Consider the following 25,650-nt stretch of genomic DNA (forward strand, 5'->3'; position numbering starts at 1 on the left):
CCCATCTCGATTGATCCAGGTGTATATCTGGGCTTGTGGACACCAAAATGATGTCTCCTACTGATTCCGGCTGCCCTGGCACCAATCCAAACATGCCTCTCTAAGCTTCTGGCGGGGTGGGCTTTCCCAAATGGGTAGGTGCCAGGGGCTGACTTTGACATCTGCTCTGTGCTCCTCTCTTGATTTTAGAAGCAGCTGTGGCACAATTGCCATTCGCTGGCAGCCTTTGGCAGAAGGTATCGGGGGTGATCCCTGGAATCCCTATTTTCTAGGAGCACCAGGGAGACCCCTGGACCACCAAATTCAGGATCAGCTGCTGGTCACCAGGGCTGTGGGCAGGAAAAGGTCTTTTACATTGCCTGCCCCCTGAGAACCTTTTGATTCTGGAGTCCTGTGTGAAGTTCTGGAGGCCTCGTTTCCAAAAGCAGGTGGACAGAGGAGGAGAGTGATGAGGAGGATCCAAGGCCAGGGGACCAAACCCTGGACAGGCTCTCTCAACCAGGGGTTCGTGAAACCTTGGGGTTTCTTGACAGCCCTGGAAGGCATCCTGAATGGGTGAGAGTTGATTAATTTATACGTATATATTTAATTTATCAGGTGATATGGCCAAGCACCGACACAATCCCTTCTGCCTAACCACTCACAATCCCCCTAAGTTCATAGCATCAGTGGCCAAGGATTCCTCAAAGCCACAGATGTATTTATTTACTTATTTATAATTTATTTTTGGATTTCTATACCACCGTTCTCCAACGGTCTTGCGGCCGTTTACAACATCAGTTAATACAATAAAACCCATAAAACACCCCATAAAAGCAATTACAAATTATCACAATTAGACAGATGGCAAATCAATTTTATAGGTGCCCTCTAGGGTTGTGCGTGGCGGGGTCCGAATCGGCCTGGAACGGCCGATTCGGACGCCGCCAGGCACAACCCTAGCCCTAGCCCTAACCCTCCCCCGTTCAGTCCAGGGGTCAGTTCCCTTATAGTAGGAGCAAGGGCCAGATCTAATCAACATGGAGATTTGGGGGGGCTTTCGCTTCTCTTGCGCACTTAACCCTAACTGGAGGTCGGTGTTGGAAGGGTTGCTATTGGGGGATGACTGGGGGATCGCTGCGTGCTGGAGGAATGTTTTGGGAGAGGTTGTTTGTGGGGAATCCTCAGGAGGTGTGAGCTGCCATGGAGTCTTTGCATCCCTGTGGCTCACGAGTGGCTGGATTCCTACAGTCTGCATTTGGGGGATTTTGTGGGGTTTTTTTTCAAAAAAACATTGGAAATTGTCAACATGCCACTGTTTCCAACCATCTCCACTGTGCAGATGTCTATATTTAGAGGATGAGCCTGCACCATTCCACAGAATTTACATTTGTTTCTTCCCCACTTACCCTTTTTTAATGATGTGGATCGTGACGGCAGCCGCAAAGTTAACTTAGCAAGGATTTTTTGAAAATATTCTTGAACAACAACAGCAACAGTCTTTAACAAAACAGAATAAACCCAACGACACTCTTTAACAACATGGTGCAGTGGCTAAAAGCAGCAGTTTCTAATCTGGAACAGCTGGGTTTGGTTCCCCGCTCCTCCACATGAAGCCACCGGGGTGACCTTGGGCCAGTCACCGTCCTTTTAGAACTGTTCTTACACAGCAGTTCTGTCAGAGCTCTCTCAGCGCCAACTACCTCACAGGGCGTCTGTTGTGGGGAGAGGGAGGGAAGGCGATTGTAATCCGGTTTCAGATGCCTTCGGGTAATGAAAAGTGAGGTATATAAACCAACTATCCTTCTTCAAAAACGTATTAGAGTTGGTGCTGAAAACGGATGGATTGGTTTATTAGATTTATAGACTGCTACTCCCAGAATGGTACCTGGTGGGTTACAACCGTTCATTAAAAATCCTCAACAGAACCATCCGTAAAACCAGCCTCCCCCTCCCCCACCTGGTCCACCAGACAACAAGCATCATGGGGGTGGGAGTTTGCCTGATGGACTGGCATCACCTAAGGAGGGGCCTCCTATCTTACACAAGATTCGCTTGTGCCCACATGCATTTGGTCCAAATCCTCCCATCTTTGGCCACACCCCTTTCTGAAAGAACCAAGTTAGTGATGCGACCGAAGAAGAACCTTTGGACATGTGCAGAGTGTTCTTCCCATCTTAGCCGAAGTACATCTTGGTCTTCCTCCCAGGAGCCCAGATTAGCATGATTTGGACTTCCAACGCCCCATTTGATCCTAGAAATAACCCTGTGAGCTAGGTTAGTTTGAGAGAAATGGACTGGCCCATAGTGTCCCAGAGGGATCATGGCAGGGGCTCATGGGAACTGTAGTTCATAAGCATCAGGAGGAGCCTCAGTTTGGCCGCCTCTGATTTATTCTATTTTCTTAATCCCAGCCTTCCTCTAGGAGGCATTTGCAGAACACTGCAGAGCTGGCTTTGACCTCTTTGCTGGAGTCGGCGTGGCACGCATCTGTGATTTGTCCCCCATGACACAGCCCCTCACCTCCGCCCTTCACTGCGGTAAGAGTCCCCCCACCCCACCCCAAGCCGTAGAACCTTGAATCGGCACATCCATCCTTTCAGCACCATGGACAGAAACATTGCTGCCCAAGCAGCCCGATTAAATGAGCGGCATATGAGCTGGTTAATCTTAAACTGTTGAACAAGAAATCTCTTTTAATTACTTCTTTCCACAACTGGGAAGGAAGCGTCTGCTGTTAATCACTAATCTTAACATTTTTATTCCCTCTGTGTGTTTACCATTGCCTCTCCCCACAACAGACACCCTGCGGGGTTGGTGGGACCGAGAAAGCTCTGACAGAACTGCTGAGTGAGAACAGATCTATCAGGACTGTGACTGGCCCAAGGTCACTCAGCTGGCTGCATGTGGAGGAGTGGGGAATCAAATCCGGATCTCCAGATTAGAAGTCGCTGCTCTCGACCACTACAGAAAGCTGTCTAATGAATAGGAACAGAATCCTCTGATTTATATCCCCATCAGAAGGTGGGAGCAGTGTTGTAAAGAAGACAGGATAAAGAATCTATCCATTAGTCAGTCAATCAATTCAACCTTTACTGGCATGTCAGTTTATTGGCACATTCACTGAATTAGGGTCACAATCAGCAATCCTTAATAAGCACAATATACACATTTAATAGAAATTAGCAAGATGAGGAGTTAATCACCATGGATAAAATGTATAAAAATATGTTCATAAGAGGAGACGGACTACAACTTAAGATGCTTTGAATTCAATTTTTGAAAATGTCTACAAGGAAATATGAAACTAAGGTGGTTTCAGGGACAGCTTCCCTCAGTAGGCATTTATGGGAAATATCAGTTCATTGCTCACAAAATTTCTGGACTGCACAAGGTCTAGAAGAAATTTTTAATGGAGGAGGCTTGTAAGGAATGCCAAGGTACCATGCATGTTATAATCACCTTGATTAGAGCAGAGGGAAAGTGCTTGGGGACAGAAAATTAGAAGTTGTCATGAGATAAGAAACTTCAACCCCAGGGGGTCCATTGTTCTGAACTTGCAAGATATCTCTGGTTCAACATCTCACAGTATAATTTCCCATAGAAGGTTTTTTGTTTGTTTGTTTGTTTGAGGACATTTGTCTACAATGTATGTAAACAACAATGACCTTGGTGCATCAATGAATGCTCTGATTCAGTATAAGTGTCAAGTTCCAGTTGTCTTTCCCCCATCAGCAGACTCTTGGCAGAATTAATCTCTTTATTGAAGGGTTAATGAAACAGGTACACAATGCTTTTTGCTGAAACTAAAGTTCGCTCAAGCTGGCCTACCTATATGGCTGCCCCCGAAAGCCCCAGGCACTCTTTGGCACCAAAATAACAGGTGCTATAACACAATGTTCTCATGCCGCAAGCTTGCCAAAGCAATAAAACACACTGCCCAAGACATACCAAGCGGCAATTCCTGCCACTCAAGGTCCACAGATAGAGGTTCTTTGGAAATTTCCTTCGAGTCTCCCTGGGGTTGGAAAGTTAAAATAACAAAGCTCACAAGACATTTGTGAGCCTCTGTTCTTTGGTCAAGCACAACAAAATAATGACAGCAAATAAATGGTACATTAACACACAGTATAAATGCAACACAGATCATAAAAACATAATGGCAAGAACATGTGACAGCAGGAACTTGAAGAAGAAGAAGAAGAAGAAGAAGAAGAAGAAGAAGAAGAAGAAGAAGAAGAAGAAGAAGAAGAAGAAGAGTTGGTTCTTATATGCCGCTTTTCCCTGAAGAGATGGCAACTAAGAGATGATATGAAAGGCCACCACATAGAGGATGGAGCAGAGTTGTTTTCTGTTGTCCCAGAGGGTTGGACCAGAATCTATGGGTTGAAATTAATTCAAAAGAATTTTCAGCTAAACATCCAGAAGAGCGGTTCCGCAGGGAGATGGTGGGTTCTCCTTCTTTGGAAGTCTTTAAGCAGAGGCTAAATAGTCATCTGACAGAAATGCTGATTTTTATGAACTTAGGCAGATTGTGTGTGGGCAGAATAGACTGTTGAAGAAGTGTCAGTTCTTATATGGCTGCTTTTCTCTACCCGAACTCCTTACATTCGCCTTCCCTTTCCTCTCCCCACAACCGACACCCTGTGAGGTGGGTGAGGCTGAGAGAGCCCTGACATTACTGCTCGATCAGAACAGCTTTATCAGGGCTGTGGGGAGCCCAAGGTCACCCAGCAGGCTGCATGTGGGGGAGGAGCGGGGAATCAAACCTGGCTCACCACATTAGAAGTCTGCACTCCCAACCACTACACCAAGCTTGGCTCTTGTGGTCCTTTCTTGCATACCCAGGGAAATGCTGATTCCCCCTTTGTGTATGAAATTGGGGCCACTGTGATGGGCAGATAGTTGTGAGTGTCCTGCATAGTGTAGGGGGTTGGACTAGATGGCCCTGGAGGTCCCTTCCAACTCTATGATTCTATGATTCTAAAGGAAAGATCATGACAGAGATGACCGTGAGCCATTCTAAAATGGTTAGATCCTCTAAGATCAGTCAACATGGGCAGCTGTGCTAGTCTGTCAGTAGTAGTAGAAAAGAGCAAGCGTCCGGGGGCACCAAGTCTAACGAAATTTGTCGCTGTGTAGGAGCTTAACAAAAACATTTTTATTAATAGTTTCAATTCAGATAAGAAGAAGAAAGGATGCAAAATAGAACAACACAGGAGGGAAAAGAAAGAAAGCAACAAAGGACAGAAATATCAGCCTCGTTGAATTAAATTACATCGCTTATTAATTCTAATGCATCATTCCTATCCATATGATTTTAAAATAATTACAGCAACTATTGCTTTCCATCTCGAAAGTCACACGCCCAAGTTATTTTTATTTCAAGAGGTCTCTAAGAGGTTTCCAGTTATTAATAAAAGAGGGCGTTGATTTTTCTCTAATCAGCCAGGTAAGTTTAGCCATGTCTCTAAAGCCGGAATATTTGTAGTTTTCCGCATCTGAGCATACAATAGTTGCGCTGCTGCTATCATACAAAGGAAAAAAGTTCCCTGGTTCTTTTCTAAACTTCTATTGATCGGTCCCAGCAGGAATACTTCCAGATTCATCTGAAGATTAGTCTTTAAGATCTTTTGTCTACATGGCCATGTTGGTATCTAAATTTTCTTCACTTTAATATAAGCCCACCACACATGGAAAAATGCCCATGGTAGTTCTTCACATTTCCAGCTTTTGTCTGAAACATTTTTACACAACTATTTGCTGAGCTTTGTTAGTTTGTAAGGTCCGGAGAGCCAGTTTGGTGTAGTGGTTAGAAGTGCGGACTTCTAATTTGGCATGCCGGGTTCGATTCTGCACTCCCCCACATGCAGCCAGCTGGGTGCCCTTGGGCTCGCCACGGCACTGATAAAGCTGTTCTGACCCAGCAGGAATATTAGGGCTCTCTCAGCCTCACCCACCTCACAGGGTGTCTGTTGTGGGGAGAGGAATGGGAAGGCGACTGTAAGCCGTTTTGAGCCTCCTTCGGGTAGGGAAAAGCGGCATATAAGAAAACTCTTCTTCTTCTTCTTCCTCCTCCCAGATTCTTGCTCTCTTCTGCTGAATTCTCTAAGGCAGGTTTTTTCAACCTTCTGACTGTGGAGGAGCCTCTGAAATAAATGTCCAGGCTCCAAGGACCCTGGAAAGTGATGTCAACTGGCCAAATTTCCCTGCCACTCCACCCCCTGGGAAGTGAAATTTCACCACGGGGGACCTCACCCCCCACACCCTTTTGCCCTCCTTTTGCTCTCTTTCCTGCCTTACTACTACTACAATGGCTCCACCTCATGCAGGCCAGAAATAAGGGAAGGAGCTAAGAAGAAAGCCTGAAGCCCCCATACCAGCCACAACCAGATCCCCTCTTTGATTTTTACACCCACAGCATACCCACCAAGCTCTCTGGGTAGAGACGGCCAGTTCCCTAGCTTGTGGACAAGTCCATTAAGGCAGAAGGGGAAAGGCCACAGACCCCCTCCAGAGAAACCTCTGAAACCTTTCTACAATAACTTGCAAGAAGCGGGCAGAGAGCACTTTCTTGTCTCCCCTAAAATGAGAAAATGGGAGGGAGGTAGCCTGCTGGGCAGTTGATTCAAGGACAGGCTGAAGAAAGTCATGCCTCGTTTGCTTTTTAGGAGCCACTGCCACTGGATGTCGTAATGGTTGCTAGCTTTCAAAACAGGCCTCAACAAAGTCATGGGAAAGAAGAGGGTGTGTCAAAAGCCACGAGGGAGCGATGGAACCTCCATGTTCAGAGGCAGTGCACCTCTGAATCCCAGTTGCGGGGAGACATCTACGGGGGATAGGTTTTGACCCCCTTTGCCCTGCTTGGAAACCCTTCTTGGCACTCTCTGTGGATGTTGTAGTCGCCATTTCATTGGTATGAACCAGCGGAGCTCTGCTTATCTTTTCTAAGAAAGGGGGGGCTGCTTGTTTCCTCCCCCAGAACCCCAATTATGTCTTTTTCTCCTCTTGACCCCCCCCCCTCCAATCGACAGTATCTGAAGCTGCCAGTGTTGTCAGATGGTTAAATATGCTGAAGTCGGGTGTGGGTGGAGGGGATGAGCCACCCAAGCCAGCCAAGAAGCGGAAAGAGAGCTGAGAAATGACACTGCAAAATAAAAAGGGGGGGAAAAAGAAAAGAAAACATCTCGCCCACTCCAATTTGTAAGCCAAGCAGAATGCTTAAATTGATTTGACCCCTAATCCACTCAAGAGGCTCGCTTTTAAGTAGCTGAAGAGTGGATCCTAATGTTTGGTGTTTAAATAAAATATGGGGTGTTTACTCAGCGATCTTTGCTTCTGTCTCCACGCTCCGGCTTGTCTCTGAGTAAATAGGAACGGCTGGCCGCCGGCTGGCAGGCTTCCCTGGGTGAGCGGCTGGCATGGTCCTTTCGAGGCCGGCGGGAGAGAACAGGAACAGAGGGGTTGTTTGGTCCAGCCTGGTGGGCAGCACACCCTTCCCCCGGTGGGCAAACAAGCTCTCAAAACCCAACAAGGAACAATCTGATATGTCCCCCAACATCCTGGTTCAATGACTGACTTCCTATTGGCATCGCCTTTCAGATATGGGGTGTCGTATGATGAGGAAGGTCTGGGTTCCAATCCCCACTTGGTGATGAACAGCAATTGGCCAGTTGCACACACACACACTCTCTCTCTCTCTCTCTCTCTCTCTCTCTGCCTAACATACCTTGCAGGGTTGTTGTGAGGCCGCAATGGTGGCAGCGACAACTGCTTTCAAGGTAATATTTATTTGCATGCAACTTTGGACCTCAGATTCAGAAAGCAAGATTTCACACAAGAACATGAGAAGCCATATTGGATCAAGCCCATGAAATCCAACAGTCTGTGTTACAAAGTGGCCGACACCAGGTACCACCAGGAGTTCCACCAGCAGGACCAGTGTTCTAGAAACACTACTACTCTTGCCCCCCAAGAACTAAGAAGACAGAGCATTACTGCCCCAGGACAGCTTCCTGCCGACTTTCCAGGTCCTGGGGGGAGTGGGTGGCTGTCCACAGAGTTCTTCCACACACACCCCCAATCTAGCACCCACTGTATTCCTGAATGCAAAGGGCTTGGCCCCTAGTAAGGACATAAGAGACACTGTATTGGATCAGGCCAATAGCCCATCCAGTCCAACCCTCATTGTCCCACAGGGTTCAAAACCCAAATGCCTTTATACTCTGCTTGTCTTCAGATCACAAAAACCAGATGCTATCAGGAGGTCCACCAGCAGGGCCAGACCTCCAGAATCCCTCCCACCCTTGCCCCCCCAAGCACCAAGAAGACAGAGCATCCCTGTTCCAGACAGAGCACTCCATCTAGACCTTGGGGCTCAGAGCCACTGATGGGCTGCTCCTCCATAGGTCTTCCCCACTTTGCAAGTAGCTAATGCTGGAAATGTTTTGCCATCATATAATTTTATGCTGGAAGCTAAGCAGGGTTAGTCCTAGTCTGTATTTGGATGGGAGACCACCAAAGACTCTCAGGGTTGTAGCACAGGGTTGTTGTTGTTATTGGTGTGTGTGTGTGTGCCGTATGTCAGCTGTGATTTCATGGCTTTTTATATACACCCATGCAAGCTTTATCCATTTTTTTCTAAATGCTAGGGGCGTCTGAATGGCTACCATGTGAAATAGGATACTGGAGGAGGCAAGCCTTCGATCTGATCAGCATGGCTGTTTCTATATTCTTTTTCATTTCTGTAATTCACTCCATGCAGGCCTGCCCCTGTCCTTGATCCGGGAGTTACAGCTGGTGCACAATGCGGCTGCTGCAGTTCTTACGGGAACAGCTTAGAGAGCCGGCATCCAGCCGGTGCTGAGGCAGCTGCCTTGGCTGCCGGTACAATCCCAGATCAAGTTCAAGGTTTTGGGTTGTGAGCTTCAAGGCCATTCGCGGTCCAGGTCTGGTGTATCTGAGGGACTGCTTAACTCCCTATGCTACTCGCAGAGCTGTTCGCTTTGCAAGTTTAAACAGGTTGATGATCCCTGGCCCATGTGAGGGAAGCCTGGCCTAAACCAGGGCCAGGGCCTTTTTGGTCCTGGCCCCTACCTGGTGGAATGAGCTCCCGGAAGAGCTGAGGGCCCTGCGGGAATTGTCATCGTTCCGCAGGGCCTGCAAGACGGAGCTCTTCTGCCAGGCGTTCAAATGAGGCCAGGGCATAGAAGACCTAGATGGCCAAACTTTACAATCTTGAACATTTTATGGGATTAACAGCCTAGGGTATAGAACTTGGTCAGGGGTGGCCTGGGGGTGGGTAAAACTTGAGAGTTTTATCTTTGTTATTATTTTATTGTGGTTTCCTTCCCCCCCCCTCTTTTAGTTTCAAATTTCCTTCATTTCAAAGTATTTCATATCACATTGAATTCTCTGTCAATCAAGAAAGAAACCAATCTAAATTTCCATAACAAAATCCCGTTATATACAAATACGAATACAGAATAGTAAAGAGGAAATTTATTTCTGATGTAAAGCACCGGGAGCCAGCTGGTTTGGTAGTGGCGGGGAGCAAATCTAATGATAAAATAAAAATCGGTCAATCAATCAGTGGTCAGTTCAACCAATTTAAAACCTATCCTGTATGAAAGGCAAGTGGTCCCCAAAGGTGGGCTTCATCTGGGAGGTCTTTCCCCATAGAGCTCTTTTTCAAAAATTAAACTTTTATTAAAAGTATTGTACACATGAAAAAAGAAAGATTGTTAAGAGAAAGAAAAGAAAAAGACGATAAGAAAAAAGAAAAAAGGAGAAACCTGGGAAAAGAAATGCAGAAGAATGAATATAAAAAACAGACTCATTGAACACAGCAATAAATTTCTTAAGTTTCCCATTGACCAATCAGTACAATAATATTTGCTAATTTAATTTTCTTTTCCAAAATGATGTTACTTCAAAATGAACTTTCATTCATATTCTTTCATCTTTAAACACAGTAAATCATTTAGTCGGTAAATCATTTCATCCTTGTGCTGTGAGAAGTCTAGATAAGGTTTCCAGGTAATTACAAAAGAAGGAACAGGATTTTTCTCTGATCAGTGATGTAAGTTTTGCCATTTCTGCCAATTCTCTTCTCTTCCCCACAGAGCTTTTGACGGTACTTTGAAAACCTTGTTCACTTCTAAGGTACCACAGGACTTGGATCTCACTGTTCCACAGGGGTCTGGTTGGTGAAGTGGTTAAGAGCGACTGACTCTCATCTGGAGAGCAGGGTTTGATCCCCCACTTTCCCACATGCAGCCAGCTGGGTGACCTTGAGCCAGTCACAGTCCTGTTAAAGCTGTTTTCACAGAGCAGTTCTCTTAGAGCTCTCTCAACCTCACTTCCCTTACAGGGTTTCTGTTGTGGGGAGAGGAAGGGAAGGCGATTGTAAGGCGCTTTGAGGCTCCTTCGGATAGTGAAGAGTGGGGTATAAAAATGAACTCCTCCTCCTCTTCCTCCTCCTCTTCTTCGACAGTAGATTTGACAGTCACTGACCAGGCACATGGAGACCTTGAGGCCTGTAAGGTACATGTGCCTGCTTTGAAGTACATGCGTCTCCCTGGCATGCTGTACTCACCCAAGTTGTACCCAGTGGAACATCTGAATTCCAACAACAGCCAGCCAGACAGCCTCTAGGAAACCCGCAAGGAAGACATGAATGGGAAGAAATTCACCTCTGCTCCTCAGGACCACAGAGTCTAGTTTTTAACAATATCCTTGGCAAAGGGCTCATGGGAATTGGCAAAGGGCTCATGGGAATTGTAGTCCATGGCCCTCTGGAGAACCATCGTTTGGCCAACCCTGGTCTAGGGTCAAGGGGCTCCATGTAGCTTATAATGGTGGTGGTGGAAAAGACTATCAGGTTGCACCCTAATCATGGTCACCCTATATGGTTCTCAGGGCAAGAAATGTTCAGGGATGTTTTGCCATTGCCTCCCTCTGCGTGGTGGCCCCCTGGGACATCTGCCACCCAAATACTGTTTACTAACTGCTTAGCTTCCAGATGTGACAAGACTTGCCTAGCCACGTTGGGGCGATAATGACTAATGCTTCTGTGAAGACCTGTCAAATCATTTCTGATTGATGGCCGCCCTATAAATTACTGCCTTCCAAAACATCCTCTCAGGAAGAGCTCCCACAGCGTCTCCCTCCTTTCCTGCCGCCTTCCCCTTTTCTGAGCGTTATGGTCTTTGCGGGAAACTCTCGTCTTCTCAGGATGCAACCGAATCCGATAGCATCAGCGTAGGCTTTTTAGTTTCTGGGGAGGATCTGGGCTTCACTGGATCTAGAACCCACTGATTGGCATCCATAATACTCTCCCCCAAAACAGAGGCGTACCTAAGCTGTTTTGGGAGCACGTGACACAATTTCCTGTTATCTGTGTGAGAAGAAGAAGAAAAAGAAGAGTTGGTTCTTATATGCTGCTTTTCTCTACCGGAAGGAGTCTCAAAGCGGCTTACATTCACCTTCCCTTTCCTCTCCCCACAACAGACACCCTGTGAGGGAGGTGAGGCTGAGAGAGCCCTGAGATTACTGAAGAAGAAGGTTGGTTCTTATATGCCGCTTTTCTCTACCGGAAGGAGTCTCAAAGCCGCTTACATATGCCTTCCCTTTCCTCTCCCCACAACAGACACCCTGTGAAGGAGGTGAGGCTGAGAGAGCCCTGATAGTACTGAAGAAGAAGAGTTGGTTCTTTATATACCACTTTTCTCTACCCGAAGGAGGCTCAAAGCGGCTTCCAATCGCCTTCCCTTTCCTCTCCCCACAACAGACACCCTGTGAAGGAGGTGAGGCTGAGAGAGCCCTGATAGTACTGAAGAAGAAGAGTTGGTTCTTTATATACCACTTTTCTCTACCCGAAGGAGTCTCAAAGCGGCTTACATTCACCTTCCCTTTCCTCTCCCCACAACAGACACCCTGTGAGGGAGGTGAGGCTGAGAGAGCCCTGAGATTACTGAAGAAGAAGGTTGGTTCTTATATGCCGCTTTTCTCTACCGGAAGGTTCTTATATGCCGCTTTTCAAGCAAATGAAAAGGAGTCTCAAAGCAGCTTACATTTGCCTTCCCTTTCCTCTCCCCACAACAGACACCCTGTGAGGTGGGGGAGGCTGAGAGAGCCCTGATATTACTGCTCGGTCAGAACAGCGTTATCTGTGCTGCGGCAAGCCCAAGGTCACCCAGGTGGCCCTACAGATGTCCATGGACTACAATTCCCATGAGCCCATGGACATCTGGAGGGCCGCAGTTTGACTACCCCTGCTTTAAGCAGAAATGCCAGAGAAGCAAATGTATTACGGTGATATTTTTATGGTATTTGTTACCTGCCCTTTCTTTACAACCTGGGACCATCTGCAGGCTGAGCAGATGTTCTACCGCTGAGCCACAACACCTCTCCTATGGAAAGTGCTAGGAGGGAGGGGAGGGCTTGAAGCTGGGGTTACCAACTCTGGCTTGGTCAAATCCTGCAGCCTGGGGAGGGGGGGGTTGTGTCAGGGAGGGACTTCAATGGGGTATAATGCCCTAGACTCCGCCCCCTAAAGCAGCCATTTTTTTCAAGGGCAACTGAAGCCTGGAAACTCACTGTATTTCTAGAAGCTCTCCAGTCATCACATGGGGACTTGTGTAGTAGTTAAGATTGGCAACTTCTCATATGGAGAGCTGGGTTTGATTCCCCACTCCTCCACATGCAGCCAGCTAGGTGACCTTGGGCTAGTCCCAGGCCTATTACAGCTGTTCTCACAGAGGTTTCTCTCAGACCTCTCTCAGCCCCACCTACCTCACAGGGTGTCTTTTGTGAGGAGAAGGGCAGGAGCCGCTTTGAGACTCCTTCGGGCTGTGAAAAGCGGGGTAGGAAAAGCAACTCTTCTTCTTCAAGCAAATGAAAAACTGTTTGAGGCAAAAAGATGCCTGAAATAGTTTATGGAGTCCTTAAAAAGGAAAGTGATATTCTCCCATGAAAGAATTATTGGAGAAATCTAAAATTTCACGAGAGATAATAAAATTCAACAAAAATGGAAAGCCAGTCTCACAGTTTCTGGTAATAGACGATTTCGACCTTAATCAAGCCTTCATAAGGACTTATAGTTATAAAGATTAATAAGAAAACAGTAAAAATTATTTTGCAAACAATATCTCTATTCCTAATGAGACATCTTTTATATAATAATGAACATGGCATTATTCTTTACAGATAGCTGTCCTGTAGGTTGGAAGGGGGTGAGTCTTCGGGGTCTCATAATAGATTGATTTTAATAATACTTTAATGTTTTAATATTTTAATAGTTTTACTTTCAGTTTTGTAAGCTGCCCTGAGTCATTGAGGAAGGGTGGCATAGAAATGAAATTATTATTATCATTAGTAGTAGTAGTAGTAGTAGTAGTAGTAGTAGTAGTTATTGTTGTTAGTTGCGAAGTCATGTCTGACCCATCGCAACCCTATGGACAATGATCCTCCAGGCCTTCCTGTCCTCTACCATTCCCCGGAGTCCCTTTAAGTTTGCACCGACTGCTTCAGTGACTCCATCCAGCCACCTAGTTCTCTGTCGCCCCCTTCTTCTTTTGCCCTCAATTGCTCCCAGCATTAGGCTCTTCTCCAGGGAGTCCTTTCTTAGTAATAGTAAGAATGTCAAACTGGGCTATTGCCAGAAGTCGTTAGACTGCCTCTCCATTTTTGTTGGAATTTATTGTTTCTTGTGAAATTATAAATTGACCAAAGGATTCTTTGTGCAAGAATATCGTTTTTTATTTTCAGGAATCATTAAACTACTTCAAGCAGACTTTGCTTCTTTTGGCTTCTACCTGCACTGTTTGTCCCACCCCAGCCATTTTTTGTTTGTTTGTTTCATCACCTGGAGTCTGGCACCCTCACTTCAAGCATTGCGGGGGGGGGGGGGCAGAACAGGGTTGTCTAAAACCAAAGAGAAGGAGAATTCGTCCTGGGTCTCTCTCTCTCTCTCTCTCTCTCTCTCTCTCTCTCTCTCTCTCTCTCTGTCTCTCTGTCTGTGTCTGTCTCTTTCTGTCTCTCTCTCTCTGTCTCTCTGTCTCTCTGTCTCTCTCTGTCTCTCTGCACCAGCCAGGGAGAAGGTCAAAATTTTCATCTCAATGAGGGATGCTCCAGCCACTCAAGCCTATGATAATGTCAGGGAGTCTTGTTTTTCTCTAGAGGAGAGGGGGTATCTTAAAAACAAACAAACAAGCAGGTTTCCCTGCACTGCAAACGGATTTAAGCGCAGGCAAACCTACCCTCCTTTAAAAGACTTCACAACCATCAAGAACAATCCAAAGCGTCCATGATTTTTAATTTAAAAATAAATAAAACCAGAAACAAGCTATACAGGAGACAAGGCATCCAAAACGCAGCTTTCGCTTGTTCATGATCTCCAGCATTAGGTAGCTCTAAGATAGATTGCCTCTGGATCTGGAGGTTTCCAGCTAACCCTCAGGAGTAATAGCCAGTTAAATCATTTAGATCAGCGGGACCCAAAGCATCTTACATTGTTCTCCTCTCCTCTAGCATTCTATGAGTCTAGTTCAAGCTCCCTTCATTTTGAGCCTTTTTCAGTGGAGGTTCCCAACCTGGGGCTGGGGACCCAAGGGATCCCCCGAATCCATATGTGCATTAAATATTGCCAATTGATCCATTTAGCATTATGTGTCTAAGGATACAATTGCTATTTGTTTGTTTGTTTATTATATTTGCACACCCTAAGGCTGGACTCCGGGGAATGGTAGAGGACAGGAAGGCCTGGAGGATCCATGGGGTCGCGATGGGTCGGACATGACTTTGCACCTAACAACAACAACAACAACAACAACAACAAGGCTGTTATCATTGTCGTTCAGCATCTGAGATCACGCCACTCTCTAGGATATAAGGGCAGATAAACTCATGTTCTCGCTGTATCTGAAGAAGTGAGCAGGGACTCAGAAAAGTTCATTGCCGGCCACACATTTTGTTAGCGTTTAAAGTGCTCCTGGAGTCTTGCTCTTTTCTGCTGCTACACAGCTGCCCATCTTGGACTGCCATGTTGGGTCCAGGTTCAGATTTTTGTATGTTAGAAAGGGAAACCCTTGGGAACCGCTGCTTGCAGCATTTTTGTGATCGTTTCAACCGGTCTGAAGCAGAAGCACAAAGCTGAGTTCTTCGAGGCAGAAGCTTTTGTGTCCACCTAGGGAGCGTGTGTACACACAAAAGCTTCTACCTCGAATAAAACTTGGTTGGTTGTCAAGGAGCCGCTGGACGCAGCCTTTGTTCAGCACTTCTGTGAGTGTGCCAGAACTCTGGACTTTTCTGCCCCTATTCTCAGCCCTGGGCCTAGTCTGCACACATAGGATAATGCACTTTCAATGTGCTTTGGCAGCTGGATTCTCCTGTGCAGAACAGGAAAATCTACTTCTAAAGTGCATTGAAAGTGCATTATCTATTGTGTGCAGACTACCAAGGGCTGTCCATCACCCCCCTCCTTGGGTGCTGCCTCTCTTGAAAAAACAGGTTCTTCTGGACAACCAGCCAGACCCAGGGTATTCCTGACTTGCTTGTAGATATGGTTGCCAGCTCCAGGTTGGGAAATTCCTGGAGATTAGGGGGTTAGAACCCGCGAAGGACAGGGATGGTGAAGAGAAGGATCCTCAGCAGAGAATAATGCCTTAGAGTCCTCCCTCCAAAGCAGCAATTTTATTCAGAGGAATAGATATATGAATGCTTGAGGCTGATCCTGCCTTGAGCAGGGGGTGGGACTAGATGGGCTTTGTGCCCCCTTCCCACTCTAGGATTCTATGAGTCTAGAGCAGCAGTGGAATGGGCTTCCTAAGGAGGTGGGGAGCTCCCGTTCACTGGTGGTCTTCAAGCAGGGGTTGGACAGAGACTGATCCTGGATGCTTAAGGCTGATCCTGCATTGAGCAGGGGGTGTGACTAGATGGCCAGGGTGGCCCCTCCGAATTCTATGAGTCTGTGAAATTCTGGGAGCTCTCCAGGCTCCACCTGGAAATTTGCAACCCCAACTGTAGGTTTTAGTGTTTCAGGACAGGGCCTGGCAACCAGTAGGGGAACTTCTCAGTGGCAGGAAGGACTCACATGTGACATCATGAGGTCGCTAGTGCCACGCTGACATCATTTCCTGTGCTCCAGGAAGTGATGTCAGCACATCACTGGCCAACACAAGTGACTGTCTGGTATTTGGGGAAAACTATAGTTGACCATAGAGCTTTAACCAAATGCCACTGTCCCTGACATCACGTCTGGGCAAATGGTGTGTGACATCAGCACACTGGGATGCTGCTGGTGTTTCTCCCATTTACTGAGCAATACCAGTGAAGGGCCTGCTTGGGACAGGGGATATCGTGCCCCAAAGGTGTCATGGACAGCTTGATAGCTTTCCTGAAGGCATCTAGTTGAAAACAGAATGGGAATCAACAAGGAAGGTACACAGTGTAAAACACGTCAAAAACAAAAGCAGAAAACAACACTGTGGCATACACAAATGCATTTATACTAGGAGCGATCATGCCACATAATATGTTAGAGTTGTAAAACATTCTCCAAACTGCATTTAACATAATTGTAATGAGGCAATTGACTCCTCAGAGTTCCTCCAGCAAAATACTTGGGTGCTGCAAATGTAGATAAGGAACGCCATCCGAACAATAAAAGTTCCAAAAGATGCAGCTCGGGCTAAAAGTCTGTTTCGATTACTCTTCTTCAGACTGCCAATTCTGTCACTTCTCCTTGCCACTCATCTTCTTCGAAGGAACTAATAAAAGATGAAAACAACCCCAGTAATGACAACCTAGGCACAAAGCTGTGAACAATCAGCATAATACTAACAAAACAAGTTTTAGCCTTAATGGGATTTAGGGCTAGAACTTCATAATGGGGAAAATCTTTCTCTTCTACAGAGGCTGGGCTTTCTTAACCCGGGGTTTCTTGACAGTCCTGAAAGAGATTCCCCAATGGTTGGGTTAATTAATTTTTAAGAACCTGTCCCGCCCCCTCCCAAAATGACCAATGATGGGCCTGGAGGGGTGGGGAGGGGAGGGGCCCCGGGTGGGTGTGTCCACACAGCTCTGCACCCCAGACATATTCTGCATGATTGTGCCACTTCTGGGGTTTCTCAAAGCCTGAAGAAGGTTTCAGGGGGTCATCAATGGTTAAAAAGTTGAGAAAGGCTGTCACTGACTGATAAATCTCCTAAGTGTCATAAGCTATACACTATACACTATGAAATTCTGGGAGATCTCCAGGCATCTCCTGGAAATTGGCAACCCCAATGGTAGGTGCCTCTCAATTTTTTTTTTCACAGCTGTGCTTCGTGTGAAAACAAACTTAAAGGTACAGGAGTTAATGTTATAGCTCTATACAAATATATCATGAACCATTTCTGGTGATAATTTAATAACAGGGGTGACATCTTTTTAGTAAATATTAAAGTACCGAGCTGACATCTTTGTAATATAGCTCATTCAAGCTACAGAATGGGGGGATTTTCAGATCTGAATGACCCTTATGGCCTGAACTAGTTAAGACCGTCCGATTGGAACTGGACATTGGCCAAATCCTTTGGATTCCGCAAAAATAGTTCTTACCTTCGCAACGCAGGTGCTGAGCCTACATCGGATGTCATCAGAACGAAGATGCCCCCCCTGGACAGGCAGGTGCCTCTCTAGAGTCGGTGGACGAATGCTGCCCTCCCACAGCGATCTGGCGGCTTTGAAAGCTGCTCAAAAAAAATCTGCCAAGCGGCCCCCCGCTGGGTCCCCTCCAGCGCTCGGGGCCGCTGAGTGCCAGGCAGGCTGGGCTTTGAACTTGCTGTCTGCCAGCAGGTGACAGCGCTGCCTGCTCAGAAGAGACGCTGCAGGTCCTTTGATGAGGAAATCTGCAGTTGGATAAAGAACCTCCAATTGACATGAAAGACTTCTGAATTTTAGCAAAAAAAAATCCTCTCCAGAGAAGTTGGGGGGGGGGGGGAAATCAGATGCCAGAAGTAGAATGATACTCTTGTCTCATTCAGGTACTTTGGGTTCCTGAGCCCTGCGTATCTGAGGGAACAGCTCTCTGAATATGTTCCCCAAAGAGATCTCCAATGAAGCAATTCCAACCAACAAAGGATTCCTGGCCCCAAGGAAACACGGCTGGGTTTGACCAGAACCAGGGCCTTTTCGGCCTTGTGGAATGAGCTCCTGAGTGAGATCAGGGCCCTGCCAGAACTATCCAAGTCCTGCAGGTCCAGCAAGGTGGAGCTCTTCTGCTGGGCCTGCGGTCGAGGCCAGCTACATAAATAAATAACTAGATAACAACTAGAGCAATATCGGGTCTCCCTCCTGCCCCCTCTGCCCTCTTTTTCCTCCCCTGCCCTTCCCTTACTATCTGTTAACAACCACTGGCTACAACATGATTTTAATAGCCAAATCAATCAAGCAGTGTTAAATTGTGGTTCATATAATTTTAATCTGAATTTTTATCTTATGTATACTACTGTTTATTGAGTTTTTAGACCGTGTAAACCATCCCGAGGCATGTAACTGAGAATGGCAGTATAGGAAGGCAGGCAGGCAGGCAAGCAGGAAGTAGGAAGGAAGGAAGGAAGGAAGGAAGGAAGGAAGGAAGGAAGGAAGGAAGGAAGGAAGGAAGGAAGGAAGGAAGGAAGGAAGGAAAAGCAACAGAAAGAAAGGGAAGGAAGGAAGGAAGGAAGGAAGGAAGGAAGGAAGGAAGGAAGGAAGGAAGGAAGGAAGGAAGGAAGGAAGGAAGGAAGGAAGGAAGGAAGAAAGAAAGAAAGAAAGAAAGAAAGAAAGAAAGAAATTTTCAACTGGCCATTCTACCTGTGTATTTATACCTGTCCTTTATGTATTGTGTATTTATGTATTTATACCTGTCCTTTATGTATTGTATTATTTAATTTGATGCTTATTTTCATCATCTGCTTGGGATCCTAAGTGTCAGGAGAATGGGGGCGCTGCCATCCTGCTCCAGGTGGCTCCAGGAGAACTCCCAGAATTACAACTGATCTCAGTTTGGCACAGCATCCTGCAGGCTTCCTTCCCCTTCACAAATCCAACCATCCTTAGGGTCTACCCCCAAATCTTCAGGAATTGTCCAACCTGAGTTTAAACTCTGTGTAGAATGGTACCAGGTAGATATGGGGGGGGGGATTCACAGTCAGAGTAGTTCAACAGTGGAATGGGCTGCCTCAGGAGGTGGTGAGCTCCCCCGCACTGGCGGTCTTTATGCAGCAGCTGGACAGATCCTTATCCTGGATGCTTGAGGCTGATCCTGCATTGAGCAGGGGGTGGGACTAGATGGCCTGCATGGCCCCTTCCCACTCTAGGATTCTATGAGTCTAGTTCAGCAGTGGAATGGGCTGCCTAAGGAGGTGGGGAGCTCCCCCTCACTGGCAGTCTTCAAGCAGCTGGCTGGACAGATCCTTATCCTGGATGCTTTAAGCTGATCCTGCACTGAGCAGGGGGTGGGACTAGAGGGCCTGAATGCCCATTCCAACTCTCTGATTTTGTGATTCTTCACTGGGGTGTGTGCCAAGCCCTTGAGGCAGATGGAGCCTTTGGCCTGATCCAGCAGGGCTCATAAAAGCTGGAAATTAGCAGGTGGTTATACCCTCCCAAATAATCATAATCTCCAGCTGCATTGAGAGCAGAGTATCAGTCAAGCTGCAGATTTGCACTGTTCCTGGGAATAGAATGCCAGCAGTAATAGAGCGAGGATGTAATTTCTGCCTTCAGAATAATTTTTTTTCTTTCCCTTTAAAAAATTGCAGATCAAGGATGGTCCATGTCATGGGGGATGCTGGCTGCTGGATCCTGCTCGGTTGCCTTCTGCTGCCCACCTCCATTTTGGGTAAGTGATGCGGCCGTACAGAGAACCTGATTTATGGAAGCTATTACCACGGGGCCACCTCTCTCTAGAAATCGCACAAAGGGCCTTCTTAGGCTCGACCCCCAAAATCTCCAAGTATGTCCCAACCCAGAGCTGGCAACTGCAGTAAGCAATGATGGCTAAGCAGAGCCTCCTCACCCAGAGGCAGTGTACCTGTGACCATCAAATCCTCAACTCGTCTTCGGATGGAGTTTTGCCTCTGCAAACCGCAGAATGGCATTGAGCTCTGAGGTCCAACCCCTCCATTGCAGTCACTGGCATGGAAACAGAGGTGCCTCCCCCACCCTCACGTCTGCTGCCCTCCTTGGCCAAATAGGGACAGTCCTCATGGCAGGCAGCATGGGGGCTGCGACCTCAACAGGACTGAGTGACCCAACCTGAGGGATGCAGAGGAGGGAAGGTAGGCACACCGAGAAAGCGGGCTGCTCTGATTCCAGGCAGCATGACAGGTGGCCGGGTCTTGGTGACATGTGATGGGGTTCCCATGAGGCGCTCTCAGCTCTCAATTCTCACTGGCTTAGGCCTCCTCCACTGTTGTGAGTGTTCTGGAAGGCGGAGTCCATCAGCCACAGCCAGGCGCCCCATGGACCCTCTCCTGATGTGCTCACAGCAGAGGACATGTTGGCTCAGTCACAGGCCCCATGCTGGGTTCCTGCCCCGCCCCTGGCTGCCCCCACAGCACCTACACCCATCAGCTGGCACTCAGGGCAACTGAGTTATTCTACCACTTCCTGCAGAAGCCTCCGCTGCCCTATAGGGTTGCCAACCTCCAGATGGCGTCCAGAGATTTCCTGGAATTCTAACTGGCCTCCAGACAGCAGAAATCTGTTTTCCCCTGGAGACGATGGCTGCTTCGTAGAGTGGAATCTACAGAAGGATTTCCTGAGCCCTGACTTCCCAAAATCTTCAGGATTTCCCAATTCAGAACTGGCAACTCCGGCTCAGAAATCCCAGTGCTCTGGCTCAACACAGCTGGCTTCAGTATCTCAGGAAATCGAGCCTCTACTGTGTTTTTGTGGAATTTGTAGCACTCACGGGTGCGGAATGCTCCTGTCCCACTTTTAGGCTGGCCCTTTACAGAGCTGCAAAAGGAAGGACCCCTGGTTTCCGTGCCCACATTTTGAAGGGAGGCAGAGTGATTCTTGCATCCTCTGAGTGCGAATCCACACAGTCATTGGGGAAACTGCCTGTCTTTGTGTCATTTTCGGTGGCTGGTTCCACTGAGAGGGGGAGACCCGTCCGAGCAAGGAAGCTGTCCAATATCCCTCTCCCAAATTAGTGCGGTTTGGGAAGGAGCCCCTGCAAACTGCTGGCCTCATCCTGCCAGTTGTGGGCAGCTCATTAACTATGAATGGTAACAGAACTATGGGCATGAATAAAGGATAGAGCCAAGGCGGGGGGGGGGGGAGGGGCAGCAGCCTGGCATCATCTGTCCAGCCACCTGTGACCTGGGGCCCTTTTCCCCTCCGGACATCCGATGCCCAGTGTCAAGGACCCGCCCCACTTTCTAGGTTCCAAGGTTGCAGGTAGCCACAGTGGTCCAAAACCGATGCCCCCAGCCAAGCTCCAACTGGGTGTTGCGTAGTTTAAGCCACGTGGAGTGTGATATCGGCTAGACATGAGGGGAAATAAAAGTAACAGCACCCAGGTTCTCGCAGGTATGTGGAACACATACCTGCTCCGGAGCTCTTTAATCCATCCCCTCCCCACACACACACACACACAAATCCCTTCCCCCCTCCCTCCCCCTCCCCCCTCTTTCTCACAAACACACACAGGCACACAGATACAAATCCCTTCTCCCGCCCACTTCTGCCTCCCCTCTTTCTCCTTCCCTCTTCCTTCCCCAACCTACTCCCTGGTCGTGCCCCTGCCCCCAGATACACTCACAAACACACACACAAAGAGTCCTTCCCCCTCCCTCTTTACCTCTTCTCCCAGGAGGGCCCTGGCATGCACTGCCCCAGCCGGCCACAGTGCCCCACAGCTGCCCCAGCCTCTTCTGGCATGCTCCCTGGGGCGGGGCTATGGATGTCACATCTGTATCCATTTCCATCCCAGGGGCCATGCCAGAAGATGTGTCCCACGTCAAAAATTCACAGAGTTAGTTCAGCAGTGGAATCAGCTGCCTAAGGAGGGGGTGAGCTCCCCCTCAATAGCAGTCTTCAAGCATCGGCTATCCAGATATTTATCACGGATGTTTTAGGCTGGGGTGGGACTATGTGGCCTCTAGGGTCCCTTCCCACTCTAGGATTCTGTGATTCTAACTTAGGTTTTCTCAGCCAAGGTTTCCTGAAACCCTGGGGTTTCTTGACGGCCCTGTGTTTCCTGAATGAGTGGGAATTAATTAATGCTTTATATATTTTTTATATTTGTTGAACATTCATTGGCTGATATGACCATATATGCTCATGCTGACCTCACAGCGTCCAATGATGGTCCTGGAGGGGGTGGGAAGGGGAGGGGCCCCGGGTGGGCGTGTCCACAGCTCTGCTTCCCAACCATATTCTGCATGAGTGCACCACTTCTGAGGTTTCTTGAAGCCTGAAGAATGTTTCAGGGGGTTCTCAACATTAAAAAGATTGAGAACAGCTGTTCTAGCTGAATATTAAAAAGCACAGAAGGGGGAGGTGAGTGGAAATGTTTTGAATCTTGATCTAGGGTTGCCAGTGCTGGGATGTAAAATACCTGGAGATTTTGGGGATGGAGTGGGGGGGGAGGGAAGGGAAAGAACCTCAGCAGGGTTTTCATGTGTGGAGCCCCCCTCTAAATTAGCTTACTGCAGAGAATCTGTTTGTTTGGAGAGCAATTGCAAGGGCCTTTCCGCACACCATAAATATAGTGAAATGCTTACCTGATGAAGACACTACATTTTTGGCGTTTCACATGACATCGCCAACATCTAGTGTCCAAGCAGCAAATCGCTAGCAACATCCTCCATTTTAAAGTGCTAGCTGGAGAATCGCACAAATTGGATTCCCAAAGCTAAAAAGCGCCAGCTAGAAGAGAGTAACCAGCAGGCCACATGTTAAAGAACTGTATGGGGATGAAGAAGCACTATCTCCGCCTCCAATGTTCTGCCCTTCTACCCACCTCCTCTTCCTTCTTCCAGGAACATGTTTTTTTTTTAAGCAAACTGCCTGGAGCAACAAATAGACGTAAAAAAAAAATCCCAAGTAGTCACACAAAGCATGCCTCTCTAAAGTCTCTCCCCCCCCAAATCAGGAATGAGATTATTTTTTTTCAGTATCATGAGTCCATAATGGGTTGCATTCAAAAAGCATTGTGCGTCTATGATTAGATGCATAGGCATTTCATTGGAGGAGGATTGAATTTTTAAAAAATTAGCAAGCAATGTGGGCCCTTTAAAAGGTTGAGAAAGGGTATTGGCTGCCTGGCTTGATTGGCAGGTGGAAGAGAGTCCCATGTAAAGCGCATTGCTCTCGTCTGCCATTCCCCGCAAGCGAAAAGACTGTAGATGTAAGCGAGACAGAAAGAATGTGAGGAATGGCCAGAGGTGTGATTATTTTTAGCGCTACACCATTAAATCGGCGTAACGCTATTATTTAAGATGTGCGGAAAAGCTCTAATAATGGGAGAGCTCCAGGCCCCACCTTGAGGCTGGCAAACGTGATTCTGAATTGTGGCACACTGCAGGTAGAGGAAGAAAGGGAGGAAAGAAAGGTCAACAAGGCAGAGAAAAGAAAAGAAGGGTGTAGCTAGTTAAAAGCAACCGAGAGAGCTCTAAGGCTGGTTTAATGATCTTTTGCTCTGACACAAAGCATTCTTCTGGAAGAGAGCTTCCTAGTACAAAAACCATTAAACGTTGACCAACCCTCTTTGGTTGTGTAAATCTTCGTTACTAGAGCTACGATAGCAATAAAGATAATAAAAGCTACAGTCGCTCGTTGTCAGTCCATTTTCCCGTGCGGCTTCTAGGACTGCGTTACCCCCAAACAGCTACTGCCTGCCCCGTGTTTTCCTTTTCTTTTAAGAAAGGCACTGCATTCTCCATTCCTCCCCCTGCCTCCTTTTATTTAAATACCATGCCCAAGTAAACCTGGGGTGTGTTTGCACGGCAGCCACTGTCTGCTCATCCAGACGCGCAGTGGGGAACCTCCCCTATGGGCAGAGGGTTTTGGTGAGCTGGGTACTGCTCCACGAGCAGAAAGGCCAGCTAGGATAAGGCAGGGCCAGATCATGTGGAGATTGCGCAGGCGACCTCCCCAGGGTCTGGGTGTTTGGAGCGTCTGTATGCCTGCCACTCTCTTGCTCTGGTTCTAGAACCAGTTTGGTGCATTGGGACCTTCTTAGATTAGCCCCGTTCTTCCTCCCGGCCAGTGTCTGGGTGAACCTTTTTGGAGCGGGTGATCCTGAGCTCTCATTCCTTGGTTTTTCCTGCCATTTATTCATAATGGATGCAAAATTGGCCTTTACCGATTGCCTGGACTGGGTGGAGGGAAATTCAGCACAAGGGAAGAGAAAACAGAGTAGAAGTAAATCCGTTACATCGACGATTCCCTATGGAAGACCTTCTGTTGCTGTGGTTGCCGGTACAGGGCAGCATCCGTGCTTTGGGTTTCCCTGCATTTCCCTGACAGGATTGGGATTGCCTGATCTATCCAGGTCAATGGGGTTAAATGCTATAGAGTCCATCCTCCCAAACCTCCATTATCTCCAGGGAAACTGAACTCTGTCATCTGGAGATGAGCTGTTATTCCCAGGGACCTCCAGGTCCCACCTGGAGTTCTGGCATCCCTAGCCAAGAACTTAGACACCTGGATCCAGTGCAAGGACTGTGCACAGCCTGTAGAAGAATTCCTTTCTTCCCAGGGTTCCCCATGCCCTGGCAGCCGTTTCCAATCCTGGGAAAATAGATTCTTAGGACTTTCTAGGCCTGCCACCCTCCTGGTGGTTCCTAGAGATCTCCCAGAGTGCCAAGCGATCTCCAAATCACACTGATGGTTTCCGCTGAGGAGAACTGCTGTTTTGCATGGTGGGTTTTATGACAGCGGAAATGAAAGCTTCCTTGATTTGCCCAGGCAAGGCACTGCACCCACAAAAATGAAACTAACTTCTTATTGAACAAACATTTTATGACTGATGTCATGCAGACTGTTAACATGTGACTTCCAGAGGCATGGCAGGAGGTGTGGCCAGATGGCATCACTTCCAGGGGTTCTTGAAGCCTGAAGAATATTTCAGGAGTTCCTCCACAGTCAAAAGGCTGCCCTACAGGGTTACCATAAATCCACTGTGACTTGATGGCAAAAGGGCTGCGGGGCTGGCCTCTTAACTTACAGGGAGAATGCTTGGTGGGCCCCTCCCTTCAGGTCCGGTTCAGCAAACAAAGCCCAAACCTTGTAGTTCTACTTAGTCCCTCAACTAGGGTTGCCAGCCTCCAGGTGGGACCTGGAGATCCCATGGAATTACAGCTCATCTCCAGGCTACAGAAAAAGTTGTCCTGCTTTGTGGCTGCTTTGGATGGTAGACTCTCTGCTAGCCAATTTGAAGCACTCTGGCCTGGGTAGGCCAGGCAAGCCCAATCCCATCAGATCTCAGAAACAAAGTCAAGTTGACTCATGCTAATATTTGGATGGAAGACCTCCAAGGAATACGAGGGGTGATGATAAGGAAGCAGGCGATCGCAGACACCCTCTGAATGTCTCTTGCCAGGCTGCCAGACAATCCTGGGGTCTCCTGACTATACTACACGTGTGCCAGGAGATAAATAAACAAACCGTATTGAGGTCCCTGTCTTGCCCAGG

General features: G+C 47.6%; 1 protein-coding gene across 3 annotated transcripts in view; it reads left to right on the forward strand.

The window, feature by feature from the left end:
* NCAN (neurocan) overlaps positions 1-25,650 on the forward strand; it is a 93,631-nt gene that overhangs the window by 20,823 nt on the left and 47,158 nt on the right. For 2 of the 3 annotated variants that reach the window (XM_077332006.1, XM_077332007.1), the window contains exon 2: positions 19,764-19,843. In XM_077332006.1, the coding sequence (XP_077188121.1) occupies positions 19,764-19,843 (80 nt within the window). Of the gene's footprint in view, positions 1-2,500; positions 2,520-19,763; positions 19,844-25,650 lie in introns of those variants that run through there. The other variant, XM_077332008.1, reaches the window with a different exon arrangement.

The sequence above is a fragment of the Paroedura picta genome, chromosome 4 (assembly GCF_049243985.1).
Source record: "Paroedura picta isolate Pp20150507F chromosome 4, Ppicta_v3.0, whole genome shotgun sequence".
Lineage (NCBI taxonomy): Eukaryota > Metazoa > Chordata > Lepidosauria > Squamata > Gekkonidae > Paroedura > Paroedura picta.